The sequence below is a fragment of the Trichosurus vulpecula genome, chromosome 3 (assembly GCF_011100635.1).
Source record: "Trichosurus vulpecula isolate mTriVul1 chromosome 3, mTriVul1.pri, whole genome shotgun sequence".
Taxonomy (NCBI): Eukaryota; Metazoa; Chordata; class Mammalia; order Diprotodontia; family Phalangeridae; genus Trichosurus; species Trichosurus vulpecula.
This window is the reverse complement of record NC_050575.1, coordinates 117,702,430-117,721,745: the sequence shown is the minus strand read 5'-3', so window position 1 is coordinate 117,721,745 and position 19,316 is coordinate 117,702,430. Positions and strand designations below refer to the sequence as shown.

Sequence of the window (19,316 nt, the reverse complement as noted above, 5' to 3'; positions counted from 1 at the left end):
ACCTTGTAATGGTGTTCTGAGGATCAAATGAGATAACCAATGCTGTGTCTTGCAATTCTTAAAATACTATGTTGATGGTAGTTATTAGTAGTACCTTCCAGCTCTAACTCTATGGCCTTTGTATGGAAAGACAAAGATTTCACACCTATCCAATAATAGAAACATTATTCATAGATAGGTGCTGACCTAGCCAAGTGTTACTATAGAAGGGTTTCATTTTTTTCCTAAAAAGTTATGCATTAAATTTAGGGTTTTTTTTTCCTTCTTTTCTTTCCATTTTTTAAAGCAAACTGAATTCTATCTTCAGTGCATTATGGGAACACACTGTTCATTGAAAATCTTTTGTAACTCAAGCCAGAATCTCGCTAGTTGATCAGTTCCATAAGTTCTGATGTTAATATATTGGGTTTTCTTAAATAACTCATCTTTATAAAGCAGTTTAAGGTTTACAAAACACATTACTCATAACAACCATGTTAGGTAAGCAGTGTAATCACTATTCTTTCTCATTTCACAGTTCAGAAGACTGAGTCTCATAGAGGCAAAACTACCTGTTTAAGAATCCTAAGCTAGAAGTACAACCAGGCAAGATTTGAACTTAAATCTCCTGAAAATAAGTCCATCTTTCCCTCCCTTCCTTCCTCTCTTCCTTCCTTTTTTCCTCCCTCCCTCCTTCTTTCCCTCCTTCCTTCGTATTATTACATTATTATAGAAACTTTCTGGTGAAGAACAATGAAGTTCAGCACCTTCCCTGCAACTTAATATCTCACAAAGTTGCTGGGAGCCCTGAGAGTTTGAGTGACTAACTTACAATCACACAGCCAACATGTGGAAGAGGCAGGACTTCCCTCCCTCCCTCTTCCTACCACACCATGCATACACCCTAAGCTGCCTTACACAGTGACCCATAGTAGAATGCATGTCACAGAAAACTCCCTTAAGGAGTCAAATGGTGCAAGGCAGGAAGGAACATGACGAGCACAGCAAGGGAGTAGAGTGAGGTTAGGGGACTTCAAAGCAAGGAAAGCTCATATCCCAAAACAGAGCCTAAGCCCCACAATCACCTGAGCACAACCTTTCCCTTCTTTTTCACACACAGGTCTCCACAGGCTTCCCTTTGTCCACAGGAGCTGATGTGGCTTGGGCCATTGTGGCTGAGCACAGCAATTCTTAGGTATTTTCAAGAGAAAGGTCTTTGTTTGGTTGGTTTAATCCAGTGTGTATTGCTTTCCCTGCCAGAAAACTTGCATCTCTGGTGCTCCTTCAAAACACTGGCACGCGGTTGTAGTCAGAAATTCTGGGCAATCACAGCCCAGTGAATTAGGAAACAGGAGAAGTTTTGAGCATACACTGTTGGCTTTTTCGAGTATAATCTGAACATGCCAGGATCCATCTCTCAACCTGAACAGTGAGGTGGGCTAAATTTGACTGTCAGTTTAAAGAATATGTATTTTGCTTCCTAAACCATTCTAGCAGCAATAATCAAATCATGGAATGTTAGTAATGGAAGAAATCCTAGAACACAGAATGTTAAGGTAGTAAGAGAATGTAGAACATCACATGTTAGAGCTGTAAGGTTAACTTAAGTTAGATATTACATCTTTGGAGGGAGTTGAGAATATAGAATGTTAGATCACAGACTATTGGAGCAAGAAGGAACCTCAGAGGTTATATAGTCTAGTCCAATGAACAGACTCATTCTTCCCTCCTCACTGAACAGAAAGAACAACTGAGAGAGGTCAAATGATCAGATTTCACCGAACTTTCTTGAAGAATTTTTCTCTGGTTGCAGGACCTAAAGTGATTCTGTCTACTATTTCTTTCTATATGTTTATCATTCTAGCCTCATTCTTATTTTCCCCTCAGGTAAAATAATGCCCTTCCACCTATAGGATCCTCTTTTCTCCATCTGTAAAATAAGAGCACTAAATCACCTGGTTTACAGGATTGTTTTGAGGATCAAATGAGATTGAGTATGTAAAGTGCTCTGCAAACCTTAAGGTGTTCTATAAGTACTATTATATGTTATTGAGATTATTCTTTATCCATTCTTCAAGGACCACCTGAAACCCAACCTTCCCTGACTACTCCTTCCCTCACTAGCTCCCCTCTCCCTGCAGCACAATTTATCATCAAATTCAATACTGCCCTATGTGGTTCACTATTTTTCATAAGAATGCTAGTCCTGTCTCCCCCCAAAAGACAGCCAACTCTTTGGAAAAAGGGACCAAGGGAGACTCCTGCTTCATCTACAATCCCTTGCATAAGATTGGGCATTAATAAATTATTTTTGATTGATGGACCTCTCTATAATTTCCCTTAACAGGTACCCTCAATTTGAGGTCTAGGCCCCCAAAGGGTCTATGGATAGATTTCAGGGGTATCATACACTTGGGTAGTAAATATATGTGTATATATGTGTACATGTACATACATATATGTCATTATTATATACACATATGTGTATATATACATACAAATAAGCATATACATTTTTCCCACTAAACCCTAACTGAAACTTAGCATTTCTTTCAATTATTTAAAAACATTATACTGAGAAGAGGTCCATTGGCTCCACAAGACTTCAGAAGGGATCTATGACAAACACAGGTTGAGAACCCCAGCCTTGAAAGGAGAAGGGGAATGGAGAGGAAGTGTCATGGACTCCAGGCAACTATTCTAGGAGCCAAACTATTCTCCCATTAATTCCTTGTCCCTAACCTAGAACCAGGGAACCATGGAATTTTGGATTTGAAAGGAACAATAAGGACCATTTAGTCCAAGCCGTTTATTTTACATAAGGTCCTTCAAGTTCTAAAATTCCATATTTGAAAGTTCAAGACAATGTGTCAAACAGACAGGTTCCTATATTTTCTGACTCCCACAATTCCTTGATTCCTAACCTGCCTCCCTACTCCCCCAGCCAGCATCCCTTTCCCCATATTGTGTTTGTGTTCAGGAGGCCAGCACTTTTAAGAGAAGAGTCAGCAAAAAAGAAAAAAAAGAAAAACAAAAAAACAAAACAAACATGCAAAGGCCAGCAAACATGATGAAAACATCAGCAAGTCCACTATTGTACATGTTAAATGGAAAGCAACCATCAACAGTTCAGTTTTAACCAAGAAACTCTGAACAGCTGTTTTTTCTTGACTTGGGATCTCCAGCCCTCAAGGCTGAAGGACATTCCCAGAAGTGAGCCTAGACCAGTTTCAGTACAGTTTGGTTCTGGGTTTCTAGTTTTATTATACAGTCCACAGTGGAAGCTCAGTTAGCTATTAAGTAGGCTGAGTACTCCTTCCACCTTTCCCGTCTCTCCTCATGCATATGTCCTCTAGAGCCAGCATGAAAGAGTGAGCACAATGAACCTAGATGTTAGAAGACTTGGCTCCTAGTTTTAGCTCTGCCACTACCTAGCTTTGGGACTTTGGCTAATTCACCTTGTCTATCCGTGCCTCAGTTTTCTCATCTGCAGAGTGGAGAAAGAAATGTCTCCACCAGCAAATATAGGTACTGTTTTGTATGAGATTTTTGCTGAAAAAGATGCCTACCTGTATGGAGAGTCTGGGTCAAAGCATGTCTTGGTGACATCAGTAATCTCAGGGTTGCAGCACTCTCCGCCATCAAAGTTGTATCTCTCATAGTTACAATCCATGTCACATATGCCATTCTGCTTCTTCTTGCTGAATGCTGAATGTCGAAGGTGCCGACAGTCCCCACCGTCATAACCCGTCAGAGTGTGGTTGCACTCAGGGTCACAGTTCTCATCTCCAATCTTGCTGATATCACAGTTGGCTAGGATGAGACGATGGCGCAGGGATGAATTCTTAACTTCCAGCACTTCCAGCTGCCATGTGATATTATAGCGGTCAAAGGCCTCTATCAGTTGCTGGTGCTGGAATTCAATCTGCTGTTGGCTGACTGTTGGATTCTCATGGTTGTCATCATAAATGTTCACCACTCGGTAACGTACCAATTTGGGGCGGCGGAAACTAGGGAGCTGGTTGTAGCTGGCAATCACTTCTACATTGTCACAGAGGGTCTGCCCACACAAGGGGGGCTCCAAACTAGTATCAAGCAGTAAACCATGGTGGTAACTGAATTCAACTTGGGGGCTGCTTCCATCTTTCATAGAAGACCACATGCTTTTCATGTTCTCTAAACTCTCTTGAATAACAAGCTGAGGTAGTCCAGTGCTTAGTCCATGATTTGCCCGCCCCATGTCCAATACGATCTCCTTTTGAGATCGAGCCGTCTTCCAAAGACTGAAATGCTCAATGTAACCCCGATAATTATGATTTAGGGCATTCCCACCAAGCATGAGCACTTTACACTTCTGGGTCAAAGGGCTAAAGATTCCACCCACTTGCTCACTACCCATTGCAACCTGGGCACCATTGACATAGAGCTTCATCAATCGTCCATCATATGTGGCAGCAAGGTGCACCCATTGATTAGGGAGGTAGCTTCGATGAGCATTGATAGTAGTCACCTTCCGAGCCCGGTCTGTCTTCAAGGAGAAGAAATAACGGGGATCTCTACTGCCCTGGTCACTGATGGTGTGAATCCCCACGGCCCATCCTCGGTCACGAGAGGTGTAAGAACATTTGTCATACAGTCCTATGTGTCCCCAAAAAAGAAATATGAGTGAATAAACATAACAAAACACAAAATTGTTTCCCCATCCCTCCCCAACTTATGAAAATCTATCTTAGCAATTAAGCTACTGCAATACTAGACAGGAGAATCGGGGGTCAAGTGCTCCAGACATGCAAAATAGATATGACTCCTATTTCCTGGCCAGAGGCCAGGCGAGCTGTGACATTCACTATAAAGGAAAGTCATTCTTTGTATTTGTATTAATTTTATCCATAGGGTAGTGAAGGTTCCACTTCATTGCTGATCTACCAGAGGAAACCTCAGGAAAAGGCTTTACTGATTTTATCTCTAGATCTATTCTTTTGTTCATCCCTGCCCTAACTGCCCTGTCTGTCTTTGTGAAGATATATGCCTTGTCTTGAACTGAAATTCATTCATTTATACATTTAGCAAATGGAACTCATGCATTCATACTTTCATATATTCAGCATACTGCATGTAGAAGACTATGCTAGGTAAGGTAAAATATGGTTTAAATTAGATACAATAGCTTCCTTCATAGAGCTTACAGTCTAATATAGTGAAGACAAATACAGATAGCTATAATACACAATATTCTAAAGGCACATAGAAAATTGCAAAACAAAACACTTAATGAATTCTAAGGGTGGGGCATGAAGGAGGAGATCTATAAGGTTCTCTATTTAAGAGAATGTTTTAGCTTTAGAATCTCAGAGTTGGAAGGGACTTCAGAGTTCAACCAGTCCAACCCCTTCCATATAGATGCTTCAAGTAGGAACTGGACTACACAAGGAGATGTCAAACTTGTGGCAGACAAAACTCCCAGCCCTAGAGTGCAGAGAACTAAATTAAAATGCAATTAGGATATGTTTAACGAAGTAAGTGAAAATGCAATACAACATAGATAATGTTAATTTGTGGTTTTTTAAGTTGACAGGCAGCCAACAGGTAGGCATTTATATTTGAATGTGACACCACTAGAGGACTTTGCCTAGCTCTGCCTCCCTTAAATCTGATTCACCAGCAAGTCAAGATATCACCCCGGAGACCCTTCAAGAAGGAAGGAAGAACAACAACATTGATAACTAGACTAGGTGACCCTTAAGGCTCCTTGGAATTCTGAGATCTGAAGTCTCTGTGAAATATAGAATATAGCAGAGTCACTAGACAATAATAGACGAGCCAGAAAGAGAAAGGAAGGAGAGAGAGATAAAAATGAATGCAATATACCCTTTTAGACAATTTCTACTTCAGGCTTAAGATTGATTTCCGCCATCATAACTTAAGCTGCACATTTTCCATTAGCGCTAATAGGATGCTCATGGAGAATGTCCAGCATAATAAATTGAGAATGTCCTCACAGTCTTTACTCAGACATTGAACTTAGGTTCTTGCACTAAGTGTGAACATAGCTATTCTTTCTCTTTATGTCAGAGAACATCTCAAACTGCAAACTTCTTGCTGACCAATCTCCATTAAGATCCCCAAGCCCAATTCACTAAAGCTAATCTCAAGGCATTTTATACTCATTTTATACACCAATCCTAACCTAATTTGCATCATATTTATCCCAACAAATACCTTAAATATGCTTTTAGACTATAAATTACTTGAGGGTAGGAACTACGTTCCATTGATCATCTTATCCTGACATAGCAAAATCTATTACGCATAATGGGTATTTAAGAAATGTTTGCTGATGAATAAATGGATATTATTCTCATAATCATATCTTTTTTTTCCTTATTCTGTATTCACAATCAATATAATTCAGCAAATGCTGGTTACATTCCCACTACTCTACGTGCAAGGCCCTGGGGTTACAAAGGTGAAAAAAAAACACATAATTTCTACTCTCAGTGAACAGATAACATGACAGGGGCCACACAGCATATCAACAAATATATATGAAATGCAGTAAAATATGATAAAGACAAAGGATAGACTAGGCAAAGGTCTATAAGAAAATTGGAAGAATGATCACATTCATCTGGTGGCATCTCAGAAAATTTTATGCAAGAAATATCACTTCAACTGTATCTTGCAGTAAGTGAAGTCATTTCATGTGTCAGAGATAAAGAGAAAAGTATTTCAAGCAAGGGAGAGATGGACATGCAATGCCTAGAGGAGGGAGATCACAGGACATGACTTGGTAATATTTACTTGTCCAATCTGGCTAGAAAACTCAAGGGCAGAAAGGTGAAGAGTGTGAAATAAGGGTGAAAAGGTGGTTAGAACATGGAAAGCCTTAAATGCTGGGCTAAAGAGTGTATTTTATCACACAGGGAATGAAAGCCTTCAAAAGGTTTTGAATAGAGGAGTGATGTGGTCAGGCCTGTCCATCAGGAAGATTAATTTTGCAGCTGTGTGAAGGATGAGTTTGAGAATGGGGAAGAGACTGGGAATGGGGGAGATAGTTTAGAAACTATTTCAACACACATGCACAAGACAGGCATCATGGTATAGGAAATGGCTCTGGGACTAAGACCTGTGTGTGTGTGTGTGTGTGTGTGTGTGTGTGTGTGTGTGTGTGTGTGTGTGTGTGTGTGCGTGCATGCACATATACAACATGTATGAATGTATCCAGCCCTGAGCTTGCCTGAAATCCAGGTCCACAATTTCACTAGCTTATAGGATATCTCTACTTTGATATCTTATTGGTATTTCATATTTAACATATCCAAAACTGAATTCATCATCTTCTTTCCCTTACCTCCCTCTTCTCCCTTGTACGTGTTGATGTTGCCAATATCCTCTCGATGCCCCCCCGCCCCCGCCCAAGTAAACCTCTGAGTACCTTTGATTCTTTCCTTGCCTCCAGTGTCCAGTCAGTTTTCACATCATGTCAACTTTGCCTTGGCAGTTTCTTAGACATATCCATCTTGTCGTTTCCATTCATATAGCCACTAGCTTAGTTCAGTTCTTCATTAAATCTCCCCTGGATTGTTGAAACAGCCTCTAAATTATTTCCCCCATTCCCAGTCTCTTCCCCATTCTCAAACTCATCCTTCACACAACTGTAAAATTAATTTTCTTAGTGGACAGGCCTGACCACATCACTCCTCTATTCAAAACCTTTTGAAGGCTTTCATTCCCTGTGTGATAAAATACACTCTTTAGCCCAGCATTTAAGGCTTTCCATGTTCTAGCCACCCTTTCACCCTTATTTCACACTCTTCACCTTTATGCCCTTGAATTTTCTAGCCAGATTGAATAAGTAGGTATTCCCAAGTCATGACATGGTGAGGTGGGGGAGGGGGAGGGGAGGAGTTGGTATGCATGAAAAGAAGCATGGTGTATTAGAAGGGGAGCTAGCCTGGGAGTAAAGAAAACTTGGATTCAAGTCTTGCCTCTGACAAATACTATTTCTGTCAAACCCTAGAGAATGCACTTAAACTTCTCACCTCTCCAAACAATTTTCTAAAGACTATAAGCTACAGAGCATTTGCAATTTTTAATAGTGAAATGAACCTCTTCAAAGGAGTTCATTATACCAGTGAAATCCAAACACTATCCTTCTACCTACCTACCTATATGCGTGTTGTGTTGTTCTGTCATTTTCAGTAGTGTCTGACTCTTTGTGACCCCATTTGGGGTTTTCTTGGCAAAGTAGTTTGCCATTTCCTTCTTCGGCTCATTTTACAGATGAGGAAAGTGAGGCAAACAGGATTAAGTGACTTGCACAGGGTCACTCAGCTATCAAGTGTCTGAGGCTAGATTTGAACTCAGGAAGATGAGTCTTCCAGACTCCAGGCCTGGCATTCTACCCACTGCACCACTTAGATGGCCCACATGCATGTACATGTGTCATCTGAAAAGAGTGATGAGGGAGAAAAGATCTCAGGATAGAATCTCCCTTGATGGAGGGAATATAGTTACTCGTATAGCCTTGGTCAAGTCACTTAACTAGTCTTCAATTTCCTCAAATTTAGAATAAAGGAGTTAGACTAGATAACTTCTGATGCCTTACAGCTCAGGAGGTACGAGCCTAGGATTTATATGTAGAGGGGGGAAGAAGATAGAGAAGATAGTCTAACAGGTAGGAGAAAAACCAGGAGAATACAATGGCACAATAAGCCTAGGGAGGGGAGGGTATCCAGAAGAAAGGCCAGCAAAGTCTAGTACTGAAAAAAAAAATGTCAAAGAGGATAAAAAATGAAAAAAAGGTCATTGGAGGTAGCAGTTAAGAGGTGACTGGTGATCTTGTAGAGTGGTAGGATTGGAAACCAGCCTGCAAAGTATTGAAGAGCCAGTAGAAAATGAGGAAATGAAAGTGGCCACCTTTGACAACTAATAAGGAAGAGAGAGAGATGACACCTTGAGAGGATCACAAAGTCTATTTTTTTTTCTTAAGAGCAGAGATCTGAATATTTCAGTAGGAGGAGCGCAAGGAGCCCGCAGAGGGAGAAATTATCAGAAGGATAAAGGGTATTGCGATTGTTAAAAGAATTGGTAGATAGGAAAGAAAGAAACAGTGAGATGAAGGGTGCTTATTCATATCTTTAGAACGAGAACTGGAAGGACACAGGAAGACAAAAGATATTGACTCTATCTATCTTCTTGGGTTTGATAATCTGGGATTTGCAGGGAGAAAAGTAAGTGGGAAGAGACTGAAATATATAAGAACGTAAGAAAAGTATGGCACCCATATTTACAGCCCATGAGTCAGTTTGCCAAAAACATGAAAACCTCCACAAACTCCCACCAAAGGAGCCCACTTGAAATCATAAATCTTTGTCAGCTTGGTCGGCATTAGGAGACAAAATATTAAGGACTTCTCCCTCTCTCACACCTCCCAGGGTCCCGGCCCTCTCTTCTGATTCTGACCAAGTTGCTCAACAGCCATCTGCTAACGATCACTCATTAACAGTGTGGTCTTGTCTAGTATCAACAAGAGCAAAGGTTACCAGAGGGCTCATTGTATTTTCTTTCCCACCTCCCAGCCCTGACCCCTCCTTCTCCTCTCCCCATCCCCCCCCCCCTCACTCAAAGGAAAGTCACCTCTAATGGGAAAATTGAAAATTTTGAAACAGGCCATCCCCCAACCCCCCTTTTATTTTGCCAGGGTCTTTTAGTTCCCCCCTTTTCCTGTTGCCTTTGGAAGGGAGATCCCAGGGTTAGGAAGGTAAAATGTTTATACATCTGTAGGGCGCCCTTAGTTCAGAACCTTTCTGAGACCAGCTTTTGCTCTGAGTGCCTCTGTTCAAAGCAAAGACAGAGAAGGGGAAGATAGCAAGAACCCAAGAGACAGAGCAAAAGAAAAAGGCAAGGAACTGGCCCAGAAGTAGAAGAGACAGGCAAGAGAGTGGGGTTCACAGGAATCAAGGGGGGTCAAAAACATATTAGAAAACAAGAGAGATTTTGAGACAATGTTCCCAGAAATTCTCTGGGAAATATTTACCTGGGAAAGGAGACAGGAGAATGCAAACTGGGAAGTTCAGGGCCAGGGTTATGGAATTTGTTTATTTCTCTATAAAGTCATTTCCTCCCAAAACTTCATATTGCCATGTGTATTCTTTAATAGCTAAAGCTACTTTTTTCTTCTCCTGTTTCACACCTAACAGCGCTTCAAACAAACTATGCACTCTGGGGCATACAGAGAGACCCTCCAACAGATGGGGAATGGGGGAAGAGGAATAGAGATCATGATGAGGGAGTAGGGCTTCCTAGTATGAGCCCAGGCAGAATAATCCCAGAGGATTTTCCCTGGGAGGCCACATCCAGATGTACCAAGCTGGAGGGCCACACGTAATTCTGCATGTGATTTGCATAGCATTAGCATAAATCCATATCAACTCTGAAGTCTAATAGAATCTTAGGATTTTATAGGACCTTGGACTTCATTTGTTCAAATCCCTTCATTTTATAGAAAGGAAAATGAGACCCAGAGAGGTTGTGAGGCCCTTGAAGGTCCAGGCTCTTAGAGCAATCACAGGACTTAAAGAAGGGACCTCTCATGTAGTAGTGGATAGAGTATTGACCTAGACTATCAGAAAGACATAGGCTCAGATCCTGTCTCTGTTACATACTAGTTCTGTGACCATGGGCAATTTATGTAATCTCTTAGAGCCTCAGTTTCCCGAGCTATAAAGTGGGGATAAGGATGCCTGTAGTCCATACTTCATAGGGTAATTGTTAGGTTCCAATGAGATAATGCTTACAAACTACACTACAACACTTAAAGGGCTGTAAAGATGCCAATTATTATTATAATCTAGACCAAAGATTCTTAACTCAAGGTCCATGAACTTGTTCCTTTTTCTTTTAAAAAATATTTTAATAACTATATTTCAATATAATTTGGCTTTCTTTATAATCCTCTGTATTTTATTTTATTTTATGGATTTAAAAACATTATTCTGAGGAGTCAATAGGTTTCACCAGGCTGTCTGAGAGTTCCATCAAAAGAGGTGAAAACCTGATCTAGCCTGACTTCTTCATTTTACAGATGGGGAAATTAGGCCCAGAGAGTTGAAAGTAACTTGTATAAAATCAAAAAGATAATAAGTGAAAAAGTTGGGATTTGAATATAAGATTACTAGTATTTATACTACAATTACCCTTCTTATAAACTTAGGCAAGTGTTAAACAAGTCATTTCAGAGATGTGGGAGGCTTACTGTAGCAGACCCAAAGATAATTGAAAATTTAAATATGTGCACATAAAGATTAACTCAAAATAAAGATATCAGCTCTCTTGCTTCTCATTCCAATTCTCTTTCCATAATGTTATTGTCCCATAAGTTGTCTTCAAACAGAAATGCCTTTATTGTTTTCCCATGAGTTGGGTGTCTACTTTTTAGTTCCTTTCCACCCACTAATATAGATACAACACCAGAAGTACAGAGTAGGAAGATGAAAACCTCTGAACTAGGGTACATGGGGAAAGCCACAAGACAATCAAGAACCAGAGAAATGGATCAAGTTTACACCAAATACTCAACAAGCAAAAATAACAACAAAAAGTAATGTTTTTTAGGTAGTGGAACAAATGGAAAGATCACAGAACCTTTCCTTCCTGGACACTGATTTCAACTCCACAAACATTTCTTAAGAGCTTAATATATGAAAGGCAACTACATTTGCAACTACATTTCCATTATCTTTGTCATGTAATGGAAAAGGGCTGTGTCACAACTCTGGAGACCTGAGTTCTAGGCCAGTCTGAATCTTCCACTGAGGCCTATGTTTCTTTAGTCGAGTTAAGGTGCTTCAACTCTTTGGGACAAAGTTTTCTTAGCTCTAAAATAAGAAGTCTGAATAAAATATTCTCTAAAGTCCCTTCTAGCACTAAAATTCTATGATTTTATAATCCTAAAAAAGACTACAGGAGGTCATATCATATGCAGGTACTCTCTTAGTCAATGACATTCTAGGGTTGGAAGAATCCCAGCTGAACAGGCAGAGAAATGGGGATAACAATTTTTAGTCCAGTCTAGCTCACTGTCAAATGCCATCCAAAGGCAGAAGATGACAGTGACAATGGTGGTGCTGTTTGATGACAATTTTCTTATTTAAGAATGAAGAGCAGACATCTTTGGCCGATATTCAATTCCCTCCATAATCAGGGTCCAGCTATAAGTAAGCTTGCAAACCCATCTCACACTATTTCCCATCATATACTCTATGTTCCCACCAGCCTAGATTATTCGAAGTCCCCAGAAGTTGTCCTCTGATTTCCAACTTCTAGGCCTTTGTTCACTCTCCTATAACTGGAATGGCCTCCTTACCCTCTTCAGCTTTACTCAACCAAGTGCATGAAGAATTTGTTTCCTGATAGTACCAGTGGAAACTGATCACTCACTTATCTCATTACAAAGAACTCTCTACTCCTCTTATGCATGTATCATGTTCTAATTTGTACTAAGTCCATCTATATTCACATCTTACCACCCTACTAGATTGTAAGCACCATCACGGTAGAGGCCGTGTCTTTTTTATCTTTGCATTTCTATCATCACCCAGACCAGAGCCTCAAATATAATTAGCACATAGTGTTTGATGGACAAAAGAATAAATAAATGACTCATAGTCAGTCGATAAGCATTTGTTAAGTGCCTACTATGTGCCAGGCACTATGATAAGCAATAGTGATATAAAGAAAGGGAAAAGAAGATGATCCCTGGCCTCAAGAAGCTCACATTCTAGTTGTAGAGACAAGTAAACAAATAAGTACAAACAAGCTATAAACAGGACAAACAGAAAATAATTAATAGAAAGAAGGCACTGGAATTAATGGAAATTGGGAAAGGCTCCCTGTAGAAGGTGGGATATTAGACTGGACTTGGAGGAGTTCAAGGAAGCCAGGAGATGGAAATTAGAAGGGAGAGTGTTCCAAGCCAGAGCAAATATAGGAGTGTCTTATTTAGAGAAGGGTAAGGAGGCCAGTGTCATTGGATCAAAGAGTATGTGGGAGAGTGTAAGATGTAAGAAGAGTGGAAACATGGGGAGAGGTAGGTTATGAAGGGTTTTGACCACCAAACAGAATTTTGCATTTGACCTGGAGAATGATAGAGAACCACTGGAGTTTATTGAGTATAAGGGGGTAACATTTTAGGAATAGAGAATTGACTGGAGTGGGGGGAGGCTTGTGGCAGGCTATTGCAATTGTCCAAATGTGAGGTAATGAGAGCCTGTGGCTGGACGGTGGCAGTTTCAGAGAAGGGAAGGGGGAATATGTGAGATATTACAAAGGAGACATCGACAGGTCTTGGCAACATATTGAATATGGAGGGTGAGAGATGGTGATGAGGCAAAGATGGTACCTCAATTGTGAGCCTGAAGGACTGGTAGGATGGTGTTGTCATAGACAGTAACGGGGAAGTTTGAAAAGAGGGATGGTTTAGGGAAAGAGATAATGAGTTCAGTTTTAAACATGTTGAGTTTAAGATGCCTACCTGATGTATTGTTCAAGATGTCTGAAAGAAATTTGGAGATGTGAGGGTGGAGATAGGCAGAGCTGGATAGGGAGATTTGAGACTCATCGAATCACAGACTTAGAGAAAGAAGGAATCTTAGAGGTTATACTATCATAGGATGATGGCCCTAGGACTGGGAAAAAACAAAAACAAACTCAGAGACTACATTGTCCAACTAGGTGGCCCAGTGGATAGAGAACCAAGCCTGGAGTCAGGAAGACCTGAGTTCAAATCTGACCTCAGGCACTTATTAGCTATTTGACTTTGGCCAAGTCACCCTGTTTGCCTCAGTTTCCTCATCTGTAAAATGAGCTGGAAAAAGAAATGGCCAATCACTCCAGTGTCTTTGCTGAGAAAAACCCAAATGAGGTTACAAAGAGTCAGACATGACTGAAACCACCAAACAATAACAACAAATTTAGTCCAACCTTTCCATCTTAAAGATGAGGAAAGTGAAGCCCAGGGAAATGAAGTGACTTATACAAGATCACACAGGTAGTGAGCAAGAGAGCCAGAATCTGAACTCATATCCTTGGATTCCTACTCCAGTGGATTTTCCTTTATCTCAAGCTGCCTTCATCTGGCCATTTCAGAGGTGCTTTGGTAGTTCCCACATCTTTCAAGAACAAGGATGAATGGTGAGGACTGAAGTGAGAGAAGGGAAAAGGGTTTACCTTTCCTCCCCCAGGCTGGAAAGTTAGGTACCCAAAGAATCAACAAGAGGTGATAAAATGCAATTAAGAAAGGGGAATTTAGGTCAGCAGTGAAAGCAGTAGTCAAGGGACCAAGAGTAAGGAGCTAAAGGTTGCGGCTGGTTTTTTTTTTCTTTTCTCTCTCTTTTTTTTCTATTTTGTTTTCCTTTCATACTTTAATCGCTGGTATCAAAGCCACAGAGGAATGCTCGAGAGAGCAAACTTATAGAAAGCTTTTATCTGTCCAGAGGAGGGTAATTAAAACAGACAGATTTGGGTTAAGTACACCCATGTTCCAAAGCAGTAGGGTGAGAGAAGATCCAGTGGAAGGAGCTGGCAGAGTTCTGTCCTCGGTACTGGGAGGGAAACTGGGATTTCATGGCGGACATACAGGCTATCTGCTCCATACCTTCTCTCTCCCTCACACAGCATGGCTTAAATAATTCAAATGAGGATAGAAGCAAAAGGGGGGGCTGCCTAAGCCCATGCCAACCTCAATGACTGACAGGCTCTTTGATTGCACCAGGCACCTCTGGGTTTTGATGGTCCTGCTTTGCTGGGTGAGAGGGCGGGGGAGTGATAAAGGGAAAGGCAACTGCTCTCCTTCCGTACTCACGTAACTAAGTTTAGAACAGTCCTTTCAGATCTGCAGGTTATTTGAGTTAGAAGGTAGATTCAGAACAGCGTGACACAGGGGCAAGGATGCTAGATTAGGAGTCTTGGGTTTAAGTCAGGCTCTCCGCTTAATAATGGTTTGATCTTAGATGGGGTACCTCTCTTTGAACCTTGTTGTTCACTTGTTTCAATCGTGTCCAACTCTTTGTGACCTCATTTGGGGTTTTCTTGGAAGAGATACTGGAGTGGTTTGCCATTTCCTTCTCCAGTTCATTTTAAAGTTGAAAAAAAAAAAACATGAGGTAAAGCAGGGTTAAGTGACTTGCCCAGAGTCACACAGCCAGTACATGTCTGAGGCCAGATTTGAACTCCGGAAAATGAGTCTACATGACTTCAGGCCTGACACTCTATCTACTGTGCCATGCAGCTGTCCTCTTCGAGCCTGGATGGGAATTATAGGTCCTTCCATATCTCCCTGACAGAATTAACTAAGTATCAGAAATGATAATGCATGTGAAAATGATTAGAAAAAAACAGGAAGTGCTAAAAAAATAAGGTGTTATTCATTTAACCTGAGGATGGTCTAAATTCTTCTGAATATAACTCCTAGGCCCTAAAATCCTACCTACCATTTTGTACTAACACAAACCTTTTTATAGACTTGTAGACCATAGAATTTCAGAGTTGCAAGGTACATTATTCCCCCAGATTTCCTTTAGTCCAGCTCATACCTGAACAGAAATCCTGCCTACAATTTCTCTGACAAGTGGTCATCTGGCTTCTACAATAAGATATCCAGTGATGGAGAGCTTATTACCTCCTGAGTCAGCAGCTCCACCCATTTTTGCCAGCTATGATGGTCATCAAGTTCTTTCTAGCTGAAAACAATCTACTGGTATTTACCATAAGTTGTTTTTAGACCTGCCTTCAAGGACTTCTACAAGATAGCCTCTCAATTCCTTGAAAACAGTAAATCACTCTCCCCCGAAGTCTTCTCTTCTTCAGTTTCTATTTCCTCAGTCACTTCAACTGATATTTATATCATCTTTATAGTTGACAAGTGTTTTGGTCCCCCTCACCATTCTGGTTGCCTTTTCCAATTTGTATTTTAGGAATGAACTCAATATTCTGCAGTAGGTAGGTGGCTCAGTGGATACAGCCTCAGGCCTCAAGTTAGGAGGACCTGAGTTCAAGTCTGAACTCAGACATTTAGCTGTGTGACTCTGGGCAAGCTGTTTAACCTCGTTTGCCTGAATTTCCTCATTTGTAAATCCAACTTGAGAAGGAAATGGCAAACCATTCCAGCATCACTGTCAAGAAAGCCCCAAACGGGGTCATGAAGAGTTGGACACAACAATTACAATATTCTGGAATTGAAAATATATTCCTGGGAGAAGCTGATCAGGGCCCAGAACAGTAGGGTTATCAGCTCCCTCATCCTGGACAATAGATTTTTTTTTAAAATTCAGCCCAATATTTGATTTGTGTGTGTGTGTGTGGTGTGTGTGTGTGTGTGTTTAATGGAGATTTTGTAGTTTACTACAACTTCCAATAAGTCCCTTGACACATTTATTAATCACCTACTGTGTACTTATGCACTGGAGATAACAAATACAAAGAATGAAACAATCTATCCTCTCAAGGAACGTAACATTTTTTTCATAGAAGAAAACAGATACATATGTAAGCATTATATGTAAGTCTATACTAATCTTGACCCACCATTGTTCTGTCTCTCAAATCTTGGTATTTGTGTTTTAGAAATGATAGCACTACATTGATAACAGGGCTACATCAATGACTATATTGATAAGGTCCAGTCTGTATTCTGCTCTTATCCCTGCTTCCCCTCCACCCACTTCACTCATACATAGGCAGAAATATTGCCACACCCCCCTTACCATTACCACCACCTTGTATTGCTATTTATTTTTCCCCTTTCTGTGAAATAGTGTCCACTTATCAAAATTTAACTTCACTCTATCAGAGGCTATGAGAAACCCTTCCATTTTCTCCTTTTCAGAAAATATGTATTTTTTTAAGAAAGAAATCCATTCTAACCTTTCATGCTCAAGAGATTCACCAGCCCCAATAATTGGGCACCCCATGGACCAAACAAGATCGACTTTGACTTCTCCCCAGTGCCACTCTTGAAAAGCAGCATGCCAATATTTTGTAATTTTTATTATTTTGTGACTCAAGATCCTCTCTCTCTCTCTCTCTCTCTCTCTCTCTCTCTCTCTCTCTCTCTCTCTCTCACACACACACACACACACACACACACACACACCACAGAAATACTGTTGCTTTCCAGGAAACAACTTTCTACTCAAACTGTGCTGGCCCCAGACAGTCAATACCACAGTGCACTGTTCATTTTAACTTCATCATTAACCTGGTGGCAAGGGCAAAAATCTGCCCTTAAATATAGCTATTAGGAGGAAAAGCTAGTAGGAGAGTCAAGGGAGATAGACCACATGGTGGAGTAGAAAGAACGATGGATTTGGATTCAAACGACCCAGGTTCAAATCTCAACTGTGTCACTACCCATTTGAACTTGGGCAAATCACTCAAGTCTCCTAGGGACTCAGTTCCTCCTATGTAAAATGAGGGAACTTGGACTAAGGTCCTTTCCAGCATGAAGTCTATGAAATCCCATTACATTCTGGGAACCTTATGAAATTCTAGGATGATACTAGGGCAGCTGCCATCTAAGTAGCCCCTCCAAAGTTGGAATTCCCATGAAAATAGTACTCACATACAAAGCATTGGAGTATAGCAAGGGCATTTCTAGACCAGAGGAAGAAACCACGTAACACATTAGCTATTCAGTCATGACTCTTTGTGACCCCATTTGGGATTTTCTTGGCAAAGATACTGGAATAGTTTGCTATATCCTTTTCTGGCTCATTTTACAGATGTAACTCAGGTGAACTCAGGTAAACAGGGTTAAGTGACTTGCCCAGGGTCACACAGCTAGTAAATGTCTGAAGTTGGATCTGAACTCATGAAGATGTGTCTTCCTGATTCCAAGCTCAATGTTCTATCCACTGTGCAACCTGCGTACCCCAAAACATTAGTTGGCCTGCTGGAATTTGTCTATGCCACAAAAATGACAAATTTGCAATAAAACATTGGTATGGTTAATTGGATTACAAGATCTAAGAATTCTTCCCAGCGATGTGAATTTGGCCCTCTTTGCCCTTAGGTTTTTACATCATAGATGTATTAAACACTAGCCCTGACTATGCTACAGGGGGTTGTGAGGTTCAGACAAGAGAATGCATGTGAAAGCATTTCATAAAACATAAAGCAATGGGCAAACGTGAGGTATTCCTATTTATGTGACTTCTCAATCTAGTCAAGCCAGTCTCCTCACTGACCCCTGAACAATCATGTTCCTGCCTGACTCAAAGGCTGACTTGTGTTGTGCCCCTTCACTCTCCCTTCTCCCTACCTCTATCCTACCTAATATTTCAAGACCCACTTCAGATTTTGTCTCCTCCCCAAAGACCTTTCTCTCTCACTCTAGTGAATCTAGAGAAAAATCTCCAGTTTTGCTGGGCTTATCTAGCATTTATGCATCCATATTACTCTGGCATTTAATCATACATTGACCCTCACATTCTTACTTGTTCTGTGAATTAGTAAACTCACAGATTCAGAGTATTAGAGTTAAAAGGGACCTTAGAAAGAGGTTATTAGAACATAGAGTATAGAATGATAACACTGAGAAATAGGTTACAATTAATTGAATTTTAGACAAGAGAAGGGATCTTGGAATATAGAATGTTGAGATTAAAAGTGACCTTAGAACCTAGAATGTCAGAGATGGGAGGGACCATAGAACACAAAATGTTAGAATGTAGAACACAAAATATTAAAAAGCACCCTTGACACATCAACATTAGAAAATGGAACATAAAATGATGGAGTTAAAAGGAATTTTAAATGTAGAATGTCAGAGTTAGAAGGGATCTCAGAGATCACCTAATCTAAAAATTCTTTACTTTTTCCTGTCTCGGACCCTTTTGCGAGTCTTTGAATTCTATGGTCCCTGTCTCAGAACTTTTTTTTTTTTAATGCAAAAAATAAAATCCATAGAATCACATAGGAAACCAGTCATGCTGAAATACAGTTATCAAACTATATATTTTTAAAGGAATATACAGATCTCCCTCCTATTGGAAATCTCTCAGGATGCCTGGATTTTCTAGGTTAAAAACTCTTCATCTGATCAAATATACTGATTTTACAGATAAGAAAGCTCTGTGTAAGTCCCCAGCTAGACTGAAAGCACCAGCACAAAGAATGTCTTACATTTCTGTTGTTGTTTTATTTTTTCTATTCCCCCCAGTGCCTGTTATGCACATAGTAGTGATGAATTAGAAGACATAAAACACTGAAGCAATCTTGGAGCAGAAGGTAAGACGGTTCCCACCTCATTGAGCCAAGTGATGTAAATTTCCCAACAC

General features: G+C 40.4%; 1 protein-coding gene across 1 annotated transcript in view; it reads right to left on the bottom strand.

The window, feature by feature from the left end:
- PAPPA (pappalysin 1) overlaps nucleotides 1-19,316 on the bottom strand; it is a 275,897-nt gene that overhangs the window by 233,400 nt on the left and 23,181 nt on the right. The window contains exon 2 of the mRNA XM_036751860.1: nucleotides 3,549-4,617. Coding sequence (XP_036607755.1) covers nucleotides 3,549-4,617 — 1,069 coding nt within the window. The remainder of the gene's footprint in view (nucleotides 1-3,548; nucleotides 4,618-19,316) is intronic.